The sequence below is a fragment of the Eubalaena glacialis genome, chromosome 2 (genome assembly GCF_028564815.1).
Source record: "Eubalaena glacialis isolate mEubGla1 chromosome 2, mEubGla1.1.hap2.+ XY, whole genome shotgun sequence".
Taxonomy (NCBI): domain Eukaryota; kingdom Metazoa; phylum Chordata; class Mammalia; order Artiodactyla; family Balaenidae; genus Eubalaena; species Eubalaena glacialis.
The window spans coordinates 167,867,456-167,885,937 of NC_083717.1; the positions used below are offsets into that span (position 1 = coordinate 167,867,456).

An 18,482-nucleotide genomic window follows, 5' to 3' on the forward strand; every position below is an offset into this window, starting at 1 on the left:
CTTTTTATATGACTACAGCTGTACTGACTGCCATTTAAGATAAACCCAGGAAACCCAGGCCAGTCGCTCCTCACTTTGTGGGACCTTAATTCTGAAACAGCTCCTGGGGATAGCTGGAAGATTTGAATATCTCTGGGATGTCACTGTCCAGTTTCGAAATAATTTTGTAAATGGGTTTCTTCCAGGAAGGATCTGAGTCTTTGCCTGCGGAGACAGCCCTGAAGAACTCCTGTAATGTCAAGCTGGCGATTTCCAAGAAGCAATCTGGGACCTGCACTCCCAAAGAGACCCACAAGGAAGAAGAGACGTGAGGCTGTGAAGCACTGGCACCATACAGACCTCACTGCCTGATGCTGCCTGTTCCTAGGGTTGTGGGCTGATCAGAGCATCCCTGCTCTACTGGCCCCTGACTTCTGTGGAATCTCTTCCTCCCTCATCAAATACATACCTTAAAATGATGGTACTGATGAGACAGCCCTGGGAGAAAGCGTATTAGGGACACTCCCTTTGTAGGAGTAGCTGATTCCACTAATGAGTGACATTTTTAGTAAGTGGGAAACTCTGACTCTGATTGACATTAAATCTGTGGTTCGGAAGAGGTTTTTAGGATTCTTTTCCTTAGTGCCTCGTGTGGAAAGAACTGCCCCCAAGCTTACGACTGTCATACCTCATTCTGCCATCTTTTGGGACTGGGTTCGAAGGACTTGGAATCATTCCTGCTCCCAAAGCCAACCAGGAGGCTTGCGGGGGTGGGGGGCCTCAAGAATATGTTCCAGGACCTCACCCAGACTGGCACCATTAATGATGGGACATCCTACAGGGCCTCCAGATCCAGCCTGGCCTGGGGCTTGCCACCACTGCATGCCAGATGACACCCGCACGTGGAAAGACGTGGCAGCGCTGCCTCCCATCCACATGCCTTGACCCCCACGAGCCTCACAAAGGAGGCATGGTCTATTTTCCCCACAGGTAGGCTTAGGTTTCCAAACATATTCTGATGGAGCATCTAACCCGTGGATGGCAGCAGTTCTTCCCTTTTTTGGAGGTGTCAATACACTGCTCTTTGTGATCACAGTCAAGTGAGAAACGCGAGAAGAGGGAGGTGTAGTCAGTGACCAGACACACCCAGCACCTGCAGAACAAGATGCCAGCCTAACAGAGCTGTCAGCCACACACAAGGAAGATAACGAGTTCTCACCAGTGACACTTAGGCCACTTGCTCACCCTTTACTGATGCTTTACCTCTAAGGTGCCACCAGCGTGCCTTCACAGAGATCCCCAAGGGACTGAGAAGCTTGAGTATTGTTTATTATTTCCAGAAAGGATTTGAGGTGACTTGCCATGGAAGACCCACAGATAAAACTGTTCAAGGGGGAATAAAGATAAGAACCAAATGATGGAAAGAACAGAGACTGTTGTAAAGAAAACCTAGGCCAAGACTAGGTGCTGCAACTAAGCCCTGCATTCAGTCCTGGGCCTCCTGGCGCTAAGGTGAGAAGGTCGACAGGCTGTGTAACTCGGTCATTGCAGAGTATTGTCTAAAATGGCATAACAGCTGACCTCTGGCCAAGTTTATGAATAAAGACTGGCTGTACATTCAGTTTGCAGCATCCATCAGTTGCCTAAGAGAAGATGTGCAGGCTGTAATCTTTGTGGATGGTACAGAGATTGGCCCCAGGCTGCCCTGCTCTCAGTGATGTAAGGACAGACACGGAAGGGGATCTTTTCTAAAACTCCAGTCACAAAGGGAAGGCACTCATCAGACCTCCTGGGACCCAAACACATGATCTTACCTCAAAGTCGTTTCCCTTGTTATAGTGCACATTGAGAGCTCGAAAAAGCTCCGAGTTGCGGAGAACCACCAGCATTTTGGGATTTGTGACACCATCTGAAATTGCTTGCCGGGCAAATTTCTCCATTTGGATATAATAAAACTCACGAAAGTTGCTGAACCACTTGATCATCTGGGAGGTAATGCAGCGGTTGAACTGTACAAACAACAGGGTCCATGAAGTCAGACGTTTGCCATGAGGTGCTCGGAGTCAGAACTATCAGCTTCCAGTTCAACACAGGGGTTAACAAGAATGGCTTCAACCAACACTAAAAAGGGCTTTCTTTAAAAAAGAAGCCACAGCTATTTTCCAAGCCTATACAGTTATACACAGAAAAATCTGAATTAGCCATAATGCCCATTAGAAAATAATTGTATTTTATAGCCTAGATTTATAAAGGTTTTCCACTCTTGAAGTGTGACTTTGGGAGGGTCCAGGGTCAAGACTAGCGTGGTCCCAGCTTCTGCTGCACCCAGGTAGATTGCATGGCAGCCCCAGAGCCCTCTGCCAGGTAAAGAGCCAAGGAAAGGGGTAAAGGTGTAGATCAGAGAGCCATTTACTGGCAACTCAGAGTTGCAGAATGAATCAAAATGAGGGCTTGGTGCAGGGATCAACCAAGCAATTGGATATGAGGGAAAGAGCTCAAAAAAAGCAAAGGATACAAAGATACAAAAGATACATAGATACAAAGTATTAACAGCCCCTAACCCAACACCCAGGGTAAAGGAGGCCCTCAGAAACTTTATGGAAACAGGCAAGGCCTGGTTCCAACCATCAGACCTTGATTTTTCTTATTGTCACATTGATTTGTATGCACCTTCAGTCGGTTTTGAAACACAGCAGTTTGAATGTAAAGTTGACAGGGACAGTGTCCAACTCTTGATACACTCTTTCTTTATCATAGTGTCCCCAGCAAAGACAGAACACTAGGCCAAAGACGCCATTTGCTAGTGGTTCTTTCTAACCCTGCCTCTCTCCCCATGTGTTTCTGGGTATACCTACAGTTCAAAAGCTTAAATTCAGAAACCCAACTTTCCTACCCCCAAAGTTACCCCTGATTATTCAGGCAGTTTCTCAGCCCAGACCAAAAATGCCACCAATTCCATCCACAACATGAAGGGGAGCTAAAGTGCACATATGATGACCTAGGACTTGCCTCACATGGGAAAAATCTGCTGCCACTTGGGAGTTTTACAGAGGCTGAAACTCAGTTGAAGGACTTTACCTGAACATCAGGAAAATAAGCCTTCAGGAGGTTGGAACTAGGATAGCGTGTGAAGAAAAACATTAGTTTGGCCTTCTTCAAGTGACCAGGGTTGAGGCCCTCCTGGATTTATCCCAGGGTCAAGGAAAAGTAATACCAGTTTATCAAATAATTTTGTCAAATTATCCAAATAGTAAATTGCCCTGTTCCTTATGGTTTCTATTTTATTTTATTTTTCTGGTTGAATGATGTATTTGCTCTGTTTTTCTGCCTCTAGCAAGTATGATCAGATAAGCTTTTTCTTTCCAGATGCTGAATACCATATATGTACAGTAAAGTTGCAGAATTTAAAATACATTTTGATGTGTAAAACTTCTATGGCATATGTGATATCAAATACAGTTTGTTATACTGTGTGTGTGCTTTCACAATACGATGGGAAGAGACGGCAACTCTCTCCCAGATAAACCATTTCAAAACCTCAAGTAGAGATTTACTTCTCTCTGCCTCAGTTTCCTCATCTGTAAAATGAGAGGAGTCGACTAGATGGTCCCCATTCTGGCTCTCGTCATTGCCTTTGCAGTGTTGACGCCAACGAGCATCTAACCAGACTGAGTACCAGATCACAGTTAACTTTGGCTCAAGAAGCTTGAATTGCTGGGCTGCAACTGCTCTCCATTTGCCTGGCAGAATTTTCCCTCATCCTTCCCGTCTCAAATCAGATGCTCCCTCTGCTGTGAAACCTTTTCTTGCCAAATTAGGCCTTCCTTACCCTGGGCTACCAACACTCTTTGTATAAACCTTTTTTTGTAACAATGACATTATTGGAATTTTATTGCATGTTTGTCTCCCCATTTAGACTGTTAGCGCCTTGAGAGCAAAGACCTTATCCTTTCATCTTCGTATTCCACGTGCCTAACCCGGTGCTAGGAACATAGTAGGTGCTCAATAAATGTTTGTTGGAGAAATGGGCAAGATGGCGGAAGAGTAAGACGCGGAGATCACCTTCCTTCCCACAGATACAGTAGAAATACATCTACACGTGGAACTGCTCCTACAGAACACCCACTGAACGCTGGCAGAAGACGTCAGACCTCCCAAAAGGCAAGAAAATCCCCACGTACTTCGGTAGGGCAAAAGAAAAAAGAAATAACAGAGACAAAAGAATAGGGATGGGACCTGCACCAGTGGGAGGGAGCTGTGAAGGAGGAAAGGTTTCCACACACTAGGAAGCCCCTTCGCGGGCAGAGACTGCGGGTGGCAGAGGGGGGAAGCTTCAGAGCCACGGAGGAGAGCGTAGCCACAGGGGTGCGGAGGGCAAAGCGGAGAGATTCCCGCACAGAGGATCTGCGCCGAGCAGCGCTCACCAGCCTGAGAGGCTTGTCTGCTCACCCGCCAGGGCGGGCGGGAGCTGAGGCTCGGGCTTCGGTGCTAGCCGGGAGGGAGTCCGGGAAAAAGACTGCAGCTGCCGAAGAGGCAAGAGACTTTTTCTTGCCTCTTTGTTTCGCGGCGCGCGAGGAGAGGGGATTCAGAGTGCCGCCTAAATGAGCTCCAGAGACGGGCGCGAGCCGCGGCTATCAGCGCGGAATCCACAGCAACAGGAGCGCAGAGGGAAAAACGGAGAGATTCCCGCACAGAGGCTCGGCGCCGAGCAGCACTCACCAGCCCGAGAAGCTTGTCTGCTCACCCGCCGGGGCGGGCGGGGGCTGGGAGCTGAGGCTCGGGCTTCGGTCAGATCGCAGGGGGAGGACTGGGGTTGGCGGCGTGAACACGGCCTGAAGGGGCTAGCGCACCACAGCTAGCCGGGAGGGAGCCTGAGAAAAAGTCTGCAGCTGCCGAAGAGGCAAGAGACTTTTTCTTGCCTCTTTGCTTCGTGGCGCGCAAGGAGAGGGGATTCAGAGCGCCGCTTAAACGAACTCCAGAGACGGGCGCGAGCCGCAGCTATCAGCGCGGACCCCAGAGGCGGGCATGAGACGCTACGGCTGCTGCTGCCGCCACCAAAAAGCCTGTGTGCGAGCACAGGTCACTCGCCACACCGCCCCTCCCGGAAACCAGTGCAGCCCGCCACCGCCAGGCTCCCGTGATCCCGAGAGCACACGGCGCGCCTCAGGCTGCTGCAACGTCACGCCGGCTTCTGCCGCCGCAGGCTCGCCCCGCCTTCTCCGTACCGCTCCCTCCCCCCGGCCTGACTGAGCCAGAGCCCCCGAATCAGCTGCTCCTTTAACCCTGTTCTGTCTGGGCGGGGAACAGACGCCCTCAGGCGACCTACATGCAGAGGCGGGTCCAAATCCAAAGCTGAACCCCGGGAGCTGTACGAACAAAGAAGAGAAAGGGAAATCTCTCCCAGCAGCCTCAGAAGCAGCGGATTAAAGCTCCACAAACAACTTGATGTGCCTGCATCTGTTGAATACCTGAATAGACAACGAATCATCCCAAGTTTAGGAGGTGGACTTTGGGAGCAGGATATATTAATTTTTCCCCTTTTCCTTTTTTTGTGAGTGTATATGTGTATGCTTCTGGGTGAGATTTTGTCTGTATAGCTTTGCTCTCACCGTTAGTCCTAGGGTTAGGTCCGTCCGTTTTTTTTTTGTTTTTTTTTGTTTTGTTTTTTTTTTACTTAAAAAAATTTTTTTCCCTAATAAATGTTTTCTTAATAATTTTTTCCTTATTTTCTATTTTTTAAAAATTAAAAAAAATTTTTAATAAGTTTTTTCATATTTTTTATTTTAAAAATTAAAATTTTTTTTTCTTAATAATTTTTTTCTTATTTTTTATTATAAAAAATAAATAAATCTATTTTTAAAAATTAAAAATTTTTTTCTTAAATTTATTCTTAATAATTTTTTTCTTATTTTTTATTATAATAGCTTTATTTTATTTTATTTTATCCTCTTTCTTTCTTTCTTTCTATTTTTTCTCCCTTTTATTCTGAGCCGTGTGGATGAAAGGCTCTTGGTGCTCCAGCCAGGCATCAGGGCTGTGCCTCTGAGGTGGGAGAGCCAACTTCAGGACACTGGTCCACAAGAGACCTCCCAGCTCCACGTAATACCAAACGGCGAAAATCTCTCAGAGATCTCCATCTCAACATCAAGACCCAGCTTCACTCAATGACCAGCAAGCTACAGTGCTGGACACCCTATGCCAAACAACTAGCAAGACAGGAACACAGCCCCATCCATTAACAGAGAGGCTGCCTAAAATCATAATAAGGCCACAGACACCCCAAAACACACCACCAGACGTGGACGTGCCCACCAGAAAGACAAGATCCAACCTCATCCACCAGAACACAGGCACTAGTCCCCTCCACCAGGAAGCCTACACAACCCACTGAACCAACCTTAGCCACTGGGGACAGATACCAAAAACAACGGGAACTACGAACCTGCAGCCTGTGAAAAGGAGACCCCAAACACAGTAAGATAAGCAAAATGAGAAGACAAAAAAACACACAGCAGGTGAAGGAGCAGGGTCAAAACACACCAGACCTAACAAATGAAAAGGAAATAGGCAGTCTACCTGAAAAAGAATTCAGAATAATGATAGTAAAGATGATCCAAAATCTTGGAAATAGAATAGACAAAATGCAAGAAACATTTAACAAGGACGTAGAAGAACTAGAGAGGAACCAAGCAACGATGAAAAACACAATAAATGAAATAAAAAATACTCTAGACGGGATCAATAGCAGAAAAACTGAGGCAGAAGAACGGATAAGTGACCTGGAAGATAAAATAGTGGAAATAACTACTGCAGACCAGAATAAAGAAAAAAGAATGAAAAGAACTGAGGACAGTCTCAGAGACATCTGGGACAACATTAAACGCACCAACATTCAAATCATAGGGGTCCCAGAAGAAGAAGAGAAAAAGAAAGGGACTGAGAAAATATTTGAAGAGATTATAGTTGAAAACTTCCCTAATATGGGAAAGGAAATAGTTAATCAAGTCCTGGAAGCACAGAGAGTCCCATACAGGATAAATCCAAGGAGAAACACACCAAGACACATATTAATCAAACTATCAAAAATTAAATATAAAGAAAACATATTAAAAGCAGCAAGGGAAAAACAACAAATAACACACAAGGGAATCCCCATAAGGTCAACAGCTGATCTTTCAGCAGAAACTCTGCAAGCCAGAAGGGAGTGGCAGGATATACTTAAAGTGATGAAGGAGAAAAACCTACAACAAAGGTTACTCTACCCAGCAAGGATCTCATTCAGATTTGATGGAGAAATTAAAACCTTTACAGACAAGCAAAAGCTGAGAGTTCAGCACCACCAAACCAGCTTTACAACAAATGCTAAAGGAACTTCTCTAGGCAAGAAACACAAGAGAAGGAAAGCACCTACAATAACAAACCCAAAACATTTAAGAAAATGGGAATAGGAAAATACGTATCGATAATTACCTTAAATGTAAATGGATTAAATGCTCCCACCAAAAGTCACAGGCTTGCTGAATGGATACAAAAACAAGACCCATATATATGCTGTCTACAAGAGACCCACTTCAGACCTAGAGACACATACAGACTGAAAGTGAGGGGATGGAAAAGGATATTCCATGCAAATGGAAATCAAAAGAAAGCTGGAGTAGCAATTCTCATATCAGACAAAATAGACTTTAAAATAAAGACTATTACAAGAGACAAAGAAGGACACTATATAATGATCAAGGGATCGATCCAAGAGGAAGGTATAACAATTGTAAATATTTATGCACCCAACATAGGAGCACCTCAACACATAAGGCAAATACTAACAGCCATAAAAGGGGAAATCGAGAGTAACACAATCATAGTAGGGGACTTTAACACCCCACTTTCACCAATGGACAGATCATCCAAAATGAAAATAAATAAGGAAACACAAGCTTTAAATGATACATTAAACGAGATAGACTTAATTGATATTTATAGGACATTCCACCCAAAAACAACAGAATACACATTTTTCTCAAGTGCTGATGGAACATTCTCCAGGATAGATCATATCTTGGGTCACAAATCAAGCCTTGGTAAATTTAAAAAAATTGAAATCGTATCAAGTATCTTTTCCGACCACAACGCTATGAGACTAGATATCAATTACAGGAAAAGATCTGTAAAAAATACAAACACATGGAGGCTACACAATACACTACTTAATAACGAAGTGCTCACTGAAGAAATCAAAGGGGAAATCAAAAAATACCTAGAAACAAATGACAATGGAGACACGATGACCCAAAACCTATGGGATGCAGCAAAAGCAGTTCTAAGAGGGAAGTTTATAGCAATACAAGCCTACATCAAGAAACAGGAAACATCTCGAATAAACAACCTAACCTTGCACCTAAAGCAATTAGAGAAAGAAGAACAAAAAAACCCCAAAGCTAGCAGAAGGAAAGAAATCATAAAGATCGGATCAGAAATAAATGAAAAAGAAATGAAGGAAACAATAGCAAAAATCAATGAAACTAAAAGCTGGTTCTTTGAGAAGATAAACAAAATTGATAAACCATTAGCCAGACTCATCAAGAGAAAAAGGGAGAAGACTCAAATCAATAGAATTAGAAATGAAAAAGGAGAAGTAACCACTGACACTGCAGAAATACAAACGATCATGAGAGATTACTACAAGCAACTCTATGCCAATAAAATGGACAACCTGGAAGAAATGGACAGATTCTTAGAAATGCACAACCTGCCGAGACTGAACCAGGAAGAAATAGAAAATATGAACAGACCAATCACAAGCACTGAAATTGAAACTGTGATTAAAAATCTTCCAACACACAAAAGCCCAGGACCAGATGGCTTCACAGGCGAATTCTATCAAACATTTAGAGAAGAGCTAACACCTATCCTTCTCAAACTCTTCCAAAATATTGCAGAGGGAGGAACACTCCCCAACTCATTCTACGAGGCCACCATCACCCTGATACCAAAACCAGACAAAGATGTCACAAAGAAAGAAAACTACAGACCAATATCACTGATGAACATAGATGCAAAAATCCTCAACAAAATACTAGCAAACAGAATCCAACAGCACATTAAAAGGATCATACACCATGATCAAGTGGGGTTTATTCCAGGAATGCAAGGATTCTTCAATATACGCAAATCAATCAACGTGATACATCATATTAACAAATTGAAGGAGAAAAACCATATGATCATCTCAATAGATGCAGAGAAAGCTTTCGACAAAATTCAACACCCATTTATGATAAAAACCCTCCAGAAAGTAGGCATAGAGGGAACTTTCCTCAACATAATAAAGGCCATATATGACAAACCCACAGCCAACATTGTCCTCAATGGTGAAAAACTGAAACCATTTCCACTAAGATCAGGAACAAGACAAGGTTGCCCACTCTCACCACTATTATTCAACATAGTTTTGGAAGTGTTAGCCACAGCAATCAGAGAAGAAAAAGAAATAAAAGGAATCCAAATCGGAAAAGAAGAAGTAAAGCTGTCACTGTTTGCAGATGACATGATACTATACATAGAGAATCCTAAAGATGCTACCAGAAAACTACTAGAGCTAATCAATGAATTTGGTAAAGTAGCAGGATACAAAATTAATGCACAGAAATCTCTCGCATTCCTATATACTAATGATGAAAAATCTGAAAGTGAAATTAAGAAAACACTCCCGTTTACCATTGCAACAAAAAGAATAAAATATCTAGGAATAAACCTACCTAAGGAGACAAAAGACCTGTATGCAGAAAATTATAGGACACTGATGAAAGAAATTAAAGATGATACAAATAGATGGAGAGATATACCATGTTCTTGGATTGAAAGAATCAACATTGTGAAAATGACTCTGCTACCCAAAGCAATCTACAGATTCAATGCAATCCCTATCAAACTACCACTGGCATTTTTCACAGAACTAGAACAAAAAATTTCACAATTTGTATGGAGACACAAAAGACCCCGAATAGCCAAAGCAATCTTGAGAACGAAAAATGGAGCTGGAGGAATCAGGCTCCCTGACTTCAGACTATATTACAAAGCTACAGTAATCAAGACAGTTTGGTACTGGCACAAAAACAGAAATATAGATCAATGGAACAGGATAGAAAGCCCAGAGATAAGCCCACGCACATACGGTCACCTTATCTTTGATAAAGGAGGCAAGCATATACAGTGGAGAAAAGACAGCCTCTTCAATAAGTGGTGCTGGGAAAATTGGACAGGTACATGTAAAAGTATGAAATTAGAACACTCCCTGACACCATACACAAAAATAAACTCAAAATGGATTAAAGACCTAAGTGTAAGGCCAGACACTATCAAACTCTTAGAGGAAAACATAGGCAGAACACTCTATGACATAAATCACAGCAAGATCCTTTTTGACCCAGCTCCTAGAGAAATGGAAATAAAAACACAAATAAACAAATGGGACCTAATGAAACTTAAAAGCTTTTGCACAGCAAAGGAAACCATAAACAAGACCAAAAGACAACCCTCAGAATGGGAGAAAATATTTGCAAATGAAGCAACTGACAAAGGATTAATCTCCAAGATTTACAAGCAGCTCATGCAGCTCAATAACAAAAAAACAAACAACCCAATCCAAAAATGGGCAGAAGACCTAAATAGACATTTCTCCAAAGAAGATATACAGATTGCCAACAGACACATGAAAGAATGCTCAACATCATTAATCATTAGAGAAATGCAAATCAAAACTACAATGAGGTATCATCTCACACCGGTCAGAATGGCCATCATCAAAAAATCTAGAAACAATAAATGCTGGAGAGGGTGTGGAGAAAAGGGAACACTCTTGCACTGTTGGTGGGAATGTAAATTGATACAGCCACTATGGAGAACAGTATGGAGGTTCCTTAAAAAACTACAAATAGAACTACCATACGACCCAGCAATCCCACTACTGGGCATATACCCTGAGAAAACCATAATTCAGAAAGAGTCATGTACCAAAATATTCATTGCAGCTCTGTTTACAATAGCCAGGACATGGAAGCAACCTAGGTGTCCATCATCGGATGAATAGATAAAGAAGATGTGGCACATATATACAATGGAATATTACTCAGCCATAAAAAGAAATGAAATGGAGGTATTTGTAATGAGGTGGATGGAGTTAGAGTCTGTCATACAGAGTGAAGTAAGTCAGAAAGAGAAAAACAAATACAGTATGCTAACACATATATATGGAATCTAAGAAAAAAAAAAAGAAAAGGTCATGCAGAACCTAGTGGCAAGACGGGAATAAAGACACAGACCTACTAGAGAATGGACTTGAGGATATGGGGAGGGGGAGGGGTGAGATGTGACAGGGTGAGAGAGTGGCATGGACATATATACACTACCAAATGTAAAATAGATAGCTAGTGGGAAGCAGCCGCATAGCACAGGGAGATCAGCTTGGTGCTTTGTGACCACCTAGAGGGGTGGGATAGGGAGGGTGGGAGGGAGGGAGATGCAAGAGGGAAGAGATATGGGAACATATGTATATGTATAACTGATTCACTTTGTTATAAAGCAGAAACTACTACACCATTGTAAAGCAATTATACTTCAATAAAGATGTTTAAAAAATAAAAAAATAAAAAAAATAAATGTTTGTTGGATGAAGGAATGAGTGAGTGATTAAATGGTCAACTTTAATCCTTACACAAATATGGCAATTCTATTCCAACTCATTCCTCACTCTGGGAACAGATTTCTTCCCCTTTAATAAGAGTAGGGGGGCTGTGGTGTGAAACCTAGCACCAGGGTGGGAGGGAAATAAAAGATTCTTACACAAGAACACTTAGCATTCCCAGGAAAAATCCTAGGGCTGAGTGACAAACATACAGAGTTACCCTGGAGCTCAGGCCTGAGAGCTGTAGCTTTAGGACAATAAAGACTTTTCAGTAGGATATGTCAGTTTACCCGAAGGAAACCAAGCAACTGATTATAATTATAGCTGGCCAGGCACCAAGGCCGCTGTCCAGGAGGCCCCTGCCCCCTGCCTCATTGGCCCTACTTCTTATCCTTCATAAATGCTGTGGACAGAATCCTGGATTGAGTCCAAAGACCCAGTTTCAGATACAGAGTTTGCCACCAAGACGCTGTGTGACCTTGGGCAAGCCACTTACGTTCTCTGGGCCTCATTTCTAAACTGTGGAGTGTAGTGGTTGAAGCTTGTGCTTGGCAGTCAGATGCTGGGTTTGAATCCTGTCTCTGCATGTGTCTGTCTTTGACTTCGGGCAAGTTATTTTGCTTCTCTGTCCCTGCCTCCCTGATACTGATCTAGAGTGGATGCTTGAGGAAGGTAAGATAACACAGGCCCACAATCCGTTATCTGAAACGCTGGGCCACATGGAGGCCGGACTTCAGAATCCCTGTTATTTTATAAAGGTAATATGGTGTATGTGTTAGTTAACATGTGCGTGTGTTAGTTAACTAACGATGCGTTAGTTAACACCCGCAGCAGGGTCTGTGGCAGGAGTCTAATCCGTTTAATATTCCCACAGCAAAATCAATGACTAATTATGCTAAGTGAGATAGTCTATAAATAGCCTCCTATCAGTGCAGGTCAGGTTTTGCAACCAAGTGAGTTCCCATCAACCTTAGGGGAAAGAAATCATACAGATTTTCAGAGCATTTCGTGTCTCACGATTGTGGCTAAGTGGTGGTGAGCAGGGTAACTGCCAGTCGCAGTGCCCGCCGCAGAGAAGGTGTGCAGTAAATCATCATTGTCTCATCATCATACCTGCTCTGCCTGTGTCACAGGGGTGTCATGTGAATGTGAAGGTCCTTGAGAGCAAGAACCTTGTCCTTTCATCTTTGTATTCCATGTGCCACGTGAAGAACTTGCTCTTAGGTGGCTTTCATGGCCCAGAGGAATAAATCTCTAATGCTGGAATGAGGGAATAATTGGGGCCAGGATGCTGCCTGGGGGCCCCCAATCATTCCAAAGGTAGCCAAGTACCTGACCCGGGCAGCCGGGCTCCGTGGGTGGCCCCCGAAACCTCCTGAAGCTCTTGGAGCCCAATCCTCGTTTCACGAGGCAGGGCCAGGCACACCCCTGTGTGTGTATTTCTCAGGGCCAGGTGCCTGAGAGATAGCGGCACACCCCTCACAGGGGAAGGACAGCAGAGAATCTTTGGGGACTGAGTTCTTGAGGTTCTTCCACCACCTGACTTTGACAGAGAGTCTTAACCAGTAGCCTCTTATCAAAGGCCCGACAGATAGCTTTCCTCACAGAGGGCTATCACCTGATGAGAAATTCTGTCTATGTTGATATCTCTGTGCCTACTGGTGGCTGGTGAGGTGCCCTCAGCGTTGGCTTTGTAGCTGCCCACTGCCTGCCAGGAAAGCAACCCGCGGTGCCAGAGCTTCGGGAGTGTTTCCAACACCTGTGACCAGCAGGGGGTGCTCATAGCATTTAGGACACAAGAGCGGGCCTGGTGTGGTAGTGAGCTGGTTCCACCCCATCCTGCGCCCTCACCACAGCTTGCCAGGTAGAGGGCACGACTGTTCACACCTGCTTGTGCGACTCCACAGACCCAAGGAGATTCGATTTAAGGCTGTCCCTGAGAAGCAGCAGCATGAGCTTGGCTCCCTAAAAAAGCAACATCCAAAATATGTTCTCAGGAACTTGAGTCCTACAGATGCCTGTTGGAAAGGGTCCTTTGGTCATATGAGTTTGGGCTGCATACATTCTCCTCTTAGAGCTTTTCATTGGACTTAAGCATGGCTCTGAGAAGTCCCGCAGTGATGGAACTAACCCAGTGTTTACCCAAGCTACTTTTTCTCCTGCTTCAACAACTGTTAACATCCTGAGGGAGGGTTACTCTGAAGAAAAAACTGTTTAAGAGTGGGGTCTGCCTAAGGGTTGCAAAGATGATGCAATAAGATTCAGACCGTTAGGACTTCCCTGGTGGCGCAGTGGTTGAGAGTCTGCCTGCCAATGCAGGGGACACGGGTTCGATCCCTGGTCTGGGAAGATCCCACATGCCGCAGAGCAACTAAGCCCGTGCTCCACAACTACTGAGCCTGCGCTCTAGAGCCTGCAAGCCACAACTACCGAAGCCCACATGCCTAGAGCCCGAGCTCCGCAACAAGAAAAGCCACCGCAATGAGAAGCCTGCGCGCTGCAACGAAGAGTAGCTCCTGCTCGCCGCAACTAGAGAAAGCCCGCGGGCAGCAACGAAGACCCAACACAGCCAAAAATACATAAATAAATAAAAATTTAAAAAAAAAATGATTCGGACCCTCTCAGACCGGCCTGGGCCCCGCAGCCTTCCCCATGGGGGCCTCCTCTTCCTCCACATGTGCGCAGCCCTAGGCTCTCTCCTCAGCTGCAGCTTAGAAGCTAGTCCTTAAACTGAAATCTTCTTACCCCTTTCAGCTTACCCCTCAGATCTAGTCCCTGCAGAAAACTTCCCCTTCCCCATCTGCTCCAGAAGTTTCTGGTCCCTCATCTCTTCCCCGTGGATTATCTGCTCAGAGCAGGCCTTTTGCCTGTAGAGCCAAGAGGCTCCAGGAGCCATGCCTCAGGTGAGGCCATTCCTTTGACCCGCTCTGCCAAGGTATATGGGCAGCTGACAACCAAATGATGGGGTTCTTCCTTCCACAGGGTATTTTGGGAGCCAATTTGGGTTTAAAAACAGACAAAACCCTTTCAGACCCAAAGGGCTAAGTCAGTAGTGGTAGAATCTGATGTGTCACAGAAGAAGGTGACGGACCCCTCCAAGCATCCTTAAATCCCAGGATGTGGTCACCACTTTCTCAGGAACCTAACAAATACGAGCCACGGGGGAGGGAGACCCAGAAGCAACGTTAAGAAGACCACCGGGAAAGAAGTGAGCTGTTCTCTACGCTGGGTAGTTATTTGTCCCCCCCTCCCCTCATCATCCAGACTTCCTGTCTCTCTGGGCTGTGACAACGAGAACTTCGATTACTAGTAAAGGATATGTAAAGGGCTGAAGAGAAAGGAAGTGCGTCCGTGACAGCCTGCAGGCCACCTTGCTCCATTTTCACTGAGGGAACGAGGGGCAGTCTTTCTAAGCAGGTGGACGTGAAGAGCCAGGGGCACTGTTGCTGGCTCAAAGCCAGTGGTCGCAGTTTGGCAGCTCCCCAAGGTCGCAGGGCCGCCTCTGAGGAGGGGTGACTCTGGGGAGATGAGTCCTGTGGAAGATTGCCCCTCCAGTGGCCACTGGGTCCATGGCCCAGTAGCTGGCTGAGAATCTGATCTTCCTGGATGTGGGCAGGCACAGTCAGGGGACAGTTTGCTGGGGGACCATGATAGGGTTTGGGGATCATTCTCGGAGAGACAGGGTACCTTGGAGAATCTAGAGGCTTGGCCAGAGATAAGTTTCCCAGTGGAGCCCCTGTCTGCGGCTGGGCCCTCCTGGGCAAGGCAGCCAGAGGAAGTGGATCTTTACAGGCACCTCCCTCAGGAGGCGAGGGCTCGCTTCTACCGTCTGGCACCAGCCCCGGGAAGCTTCTGCCCAGGTGAGTCAGGTGGCCTGATGGATCCAATAGCACCTTCTGTAATACTGAGTCCACAGCCTGGGATATGGCCCCCGTCAATTCTTTCTTCAGAATCTCCAGCAAAGCCCGTGCTCCAGAAGGAAGGAACCTGGGTTCCTCAGACTGGTGTTTGACCTCAGACACTCTGTGTTTCTCCACCCTGGAGAGGTCCCCGCTGGAACCGTGGTGGGCACTGTCCACAGCCCAGGCCCTAGACCCAGAGCCATTCCTCTGCTTCACACTCAGAGGGCCCTTCCCTGTCTCTGAGCCTCCCGGGCCCTGAGCTGCGGCCTTGGGCTCGGCAGCCTGCAGGATGTGCTCCTGCAGGTGTTTTAGCTGTTGCTTCATCAGGTGAAGCTGTTCTCTCACCCGAGGGCCCCCCTTCCTGCTTCCCCGGTCCCCGGCAGGGCCTGGCTTCGGGGGGCCTTGCTGCACGGGAACGTTTTGCTTCCTCTTCCGCTCTGGGCAGCACGGGCTGTCCCTGGCTGGGGCATTGCCTGGCACCGGAGGGTTAGGGGAGAGGCACATGCCTCGGACGATGGTCTCTACTCTGGCCCTCTTTGCCTGGATGTGCTCATCCCAAAACCAGTCAGGGTCAGCGAGGCTGGAGCTGGGGACCTGGCTCCAGGGAAATGGGGAGTCTCTACCCTGTTCTCTGGGGGACGGGCTTCTTCCATCTTTGGTACAAGGTTCTGCCAGGTATGAGCAGGCCCGGGATGGTTGAGAAAGCAAGCTGAAGTTTGGATCCATCCCTTGGCTCCACAGAGGCTGTTAGTCAGGGTTCCGTGAGAGAATTCCTCCTCCTCAGGTCCTCAGCTGGAGGTGCACTTACAGAGAGTTGGGGGCTTCTCTTCACTAAGAGGAAGGATTCAGACTCTGCGATGCCGGGGCTTACCCACCTCCTGGTCAGACTCTGAAATTAGAGACAGGAGAAAACAGTACATGTGACTTTGAGCGGCGGTGCTTTTCAAACTTGTACGTGCAAACAAATCACCTTGGAATCTTGTTAAAATGCAGATTCTGAGTCTGCAGGTCTGGAGTGGGGCAGAGATTCCGCATCCCTAACCAGCTCCCAGGTGATGCCATTGGTCCAGACCACACTTTGAGGAGATTCTGAAGAGCAATCCTCCAAGGAGAAGGTTCTTCTCCTGCCAGGGCATAACAATAAAATAATCTGTAATACTAATGATAATGGCAGCTAACTGCATAACTGGCATTGGGCCAAGAACTTTACATCCATTACCTAATTTATTTCTCATAACAGCTCCGTGGGAATGTTGTCAGTCCTATTTTACAGATAAGGAAACAGACTCAGAGGAGTTAAGAAGTTACCTCCCTAAGGTCATACAGCTAGTAAGTGTCAGGCTGGAGTCAGAACAATATTTGTCTTGATTCAGAGTGACTATCTGCAACAGAATCACCCTGGGCGCTTGTTAAAACAAGCAAATTCAGTAGGCCCGCCAGTCCTAATTAATCAGAATCTCTCGATGCTGGGGCAGGGCACCTGCCTTTGAAACAAGCAAACTAAATTTTGAGAACCCGCTGTTTGACCACTATGCTATCTTGCTCCTGGAAGTGTCAGATTATGCATTTATCTTTCAACGTTTCACAGCTACTTTTTAAGCATCTACTATACATCAGGCCTTCTGGGCACTTGGAGAGTCGGTGGTGAACAAGACAGCAGAGTCTTGCTCTCACAGAGCTGGGCGTGTAACAGGGGAAGAGAGAATAAATAAGTACATTTTCAGGTTGTGCTAACTGCTATGAAGAAAAAGCACAATAAGGGACTGGAAATTGGGATGAAGGTATGGGGAGAAGGAGGGAGCTATGTTAGAAAAGACTGAGTAAAGCTGTTTTATTCCCATGAATATCAAAGTACACTGCACTTGAACCAGGAGGCTTCTGGTAGCAGGTATAAGGCACTTTGAGTTTACGAAACATTCGTTCATGTAACGTCATTGCATCTCACACCAACCTTGAGAGTCAGTGTAATTCTCCCATTTTATAGATGAGGAAACTGAGGCTCAGTGAGGCTGAGTGGATGTCAGTTACAAGATTCCAAGTCTTCTGATGCAGCCACACTTCAGCTCCCTCCCTGAAGATGAAAAGATCTGCATAAGAGACCGACTTCTCTGCCTGTTAAGAAGTTTCATCCTTTCCTAGAAAAGGTAAGTGAATTTCTTTTTTCTCTACAAATTTTCACTCTCGATTGCTGCTCTAGTCCAAATGATGGCGAGAGAGAGCTTGCTTTCTTCTTCCCACTTTCATCCTGAAGCTTACCTGGAATTCTCTGCTCCATGAAATCTCAGCTCTTCTGCATCCAGTGGGTTCTAGTCAGTAGACTTGACCACAGCCTCCACCTGGAGCCGGCAGGTGACTGGCAGCCGCACAACACAAGCTCTCTACGAGCAACGTCATGCCAAGTGCCAGGGCGGAGGGTGGGAGCTGGTGGCATCTGCCGTGCCGTCATGGGCGAAATGCCACTGAAAGAAGGCTAGGTTCTCAGGTCAGAGTAATTAGAAGATTCTGGCTTTGAGTAAGTAATACATTTGTAAATTACTAAAAAAAAAAAAAATAAGTGACTTGCCAAATTAATATAAATTAAAGAATTTGTTATCACCAAGTTTTACCAACAGTTTGGATGGTTTACCACCTCTTGGAGAGAGAAACATTTAACTTCCTGGGATCATTTGGCAATGAATATATATTATTTGTATTATATGAAAAAATTATTTTAAAATCATATCATCTAATAAGCATAACTGGATCATTGAGCATGCCTTAGCTGCTTTCTAACTAATAATGATCACTACACTGGAAGAACTGATATTTTAACCAAGAGGAACTATACAACAATAGTATAAACCATGTATATTTTCAGTTAAGTAGCTTCCAAAAAGAAGAGGGGTTTGGTTATAGTTATTCTAACTACTTAGTGAATATTT

The 18,482-nt window shown here is 45.3% G+C and overlaps 1 protein-coding gene across 1 annotated transcript; it reads right to left on the minus strand.

The window, feature by feature from the left end:
- Positions 1 to 85: 85 nt before the first annotated feature.
- PROX2 (prospero homeobox 2) lies at positions 86 to 16,287 on the minus strand. The gene is made up of 4 exons (XM_061182730.1): positions 14,985 to 16,287; positions 3,058 to 3,167; positions 1,794 to 1,988; positions 86 to 271 (listed from the first exon to the last, which is right to left on the minus strand). The coding sequence occupies exons 1-4, from the start codon at positions 16,285 to 16,287 to the stop codon at positions 86 to 88; spliced, it is 1,794 nt and encodes a 597-aa protein (XP_061038713.1).
- Between the last annotated feature and the right edge of the window lie 2,195 nt (positions 16,288 to 18,482).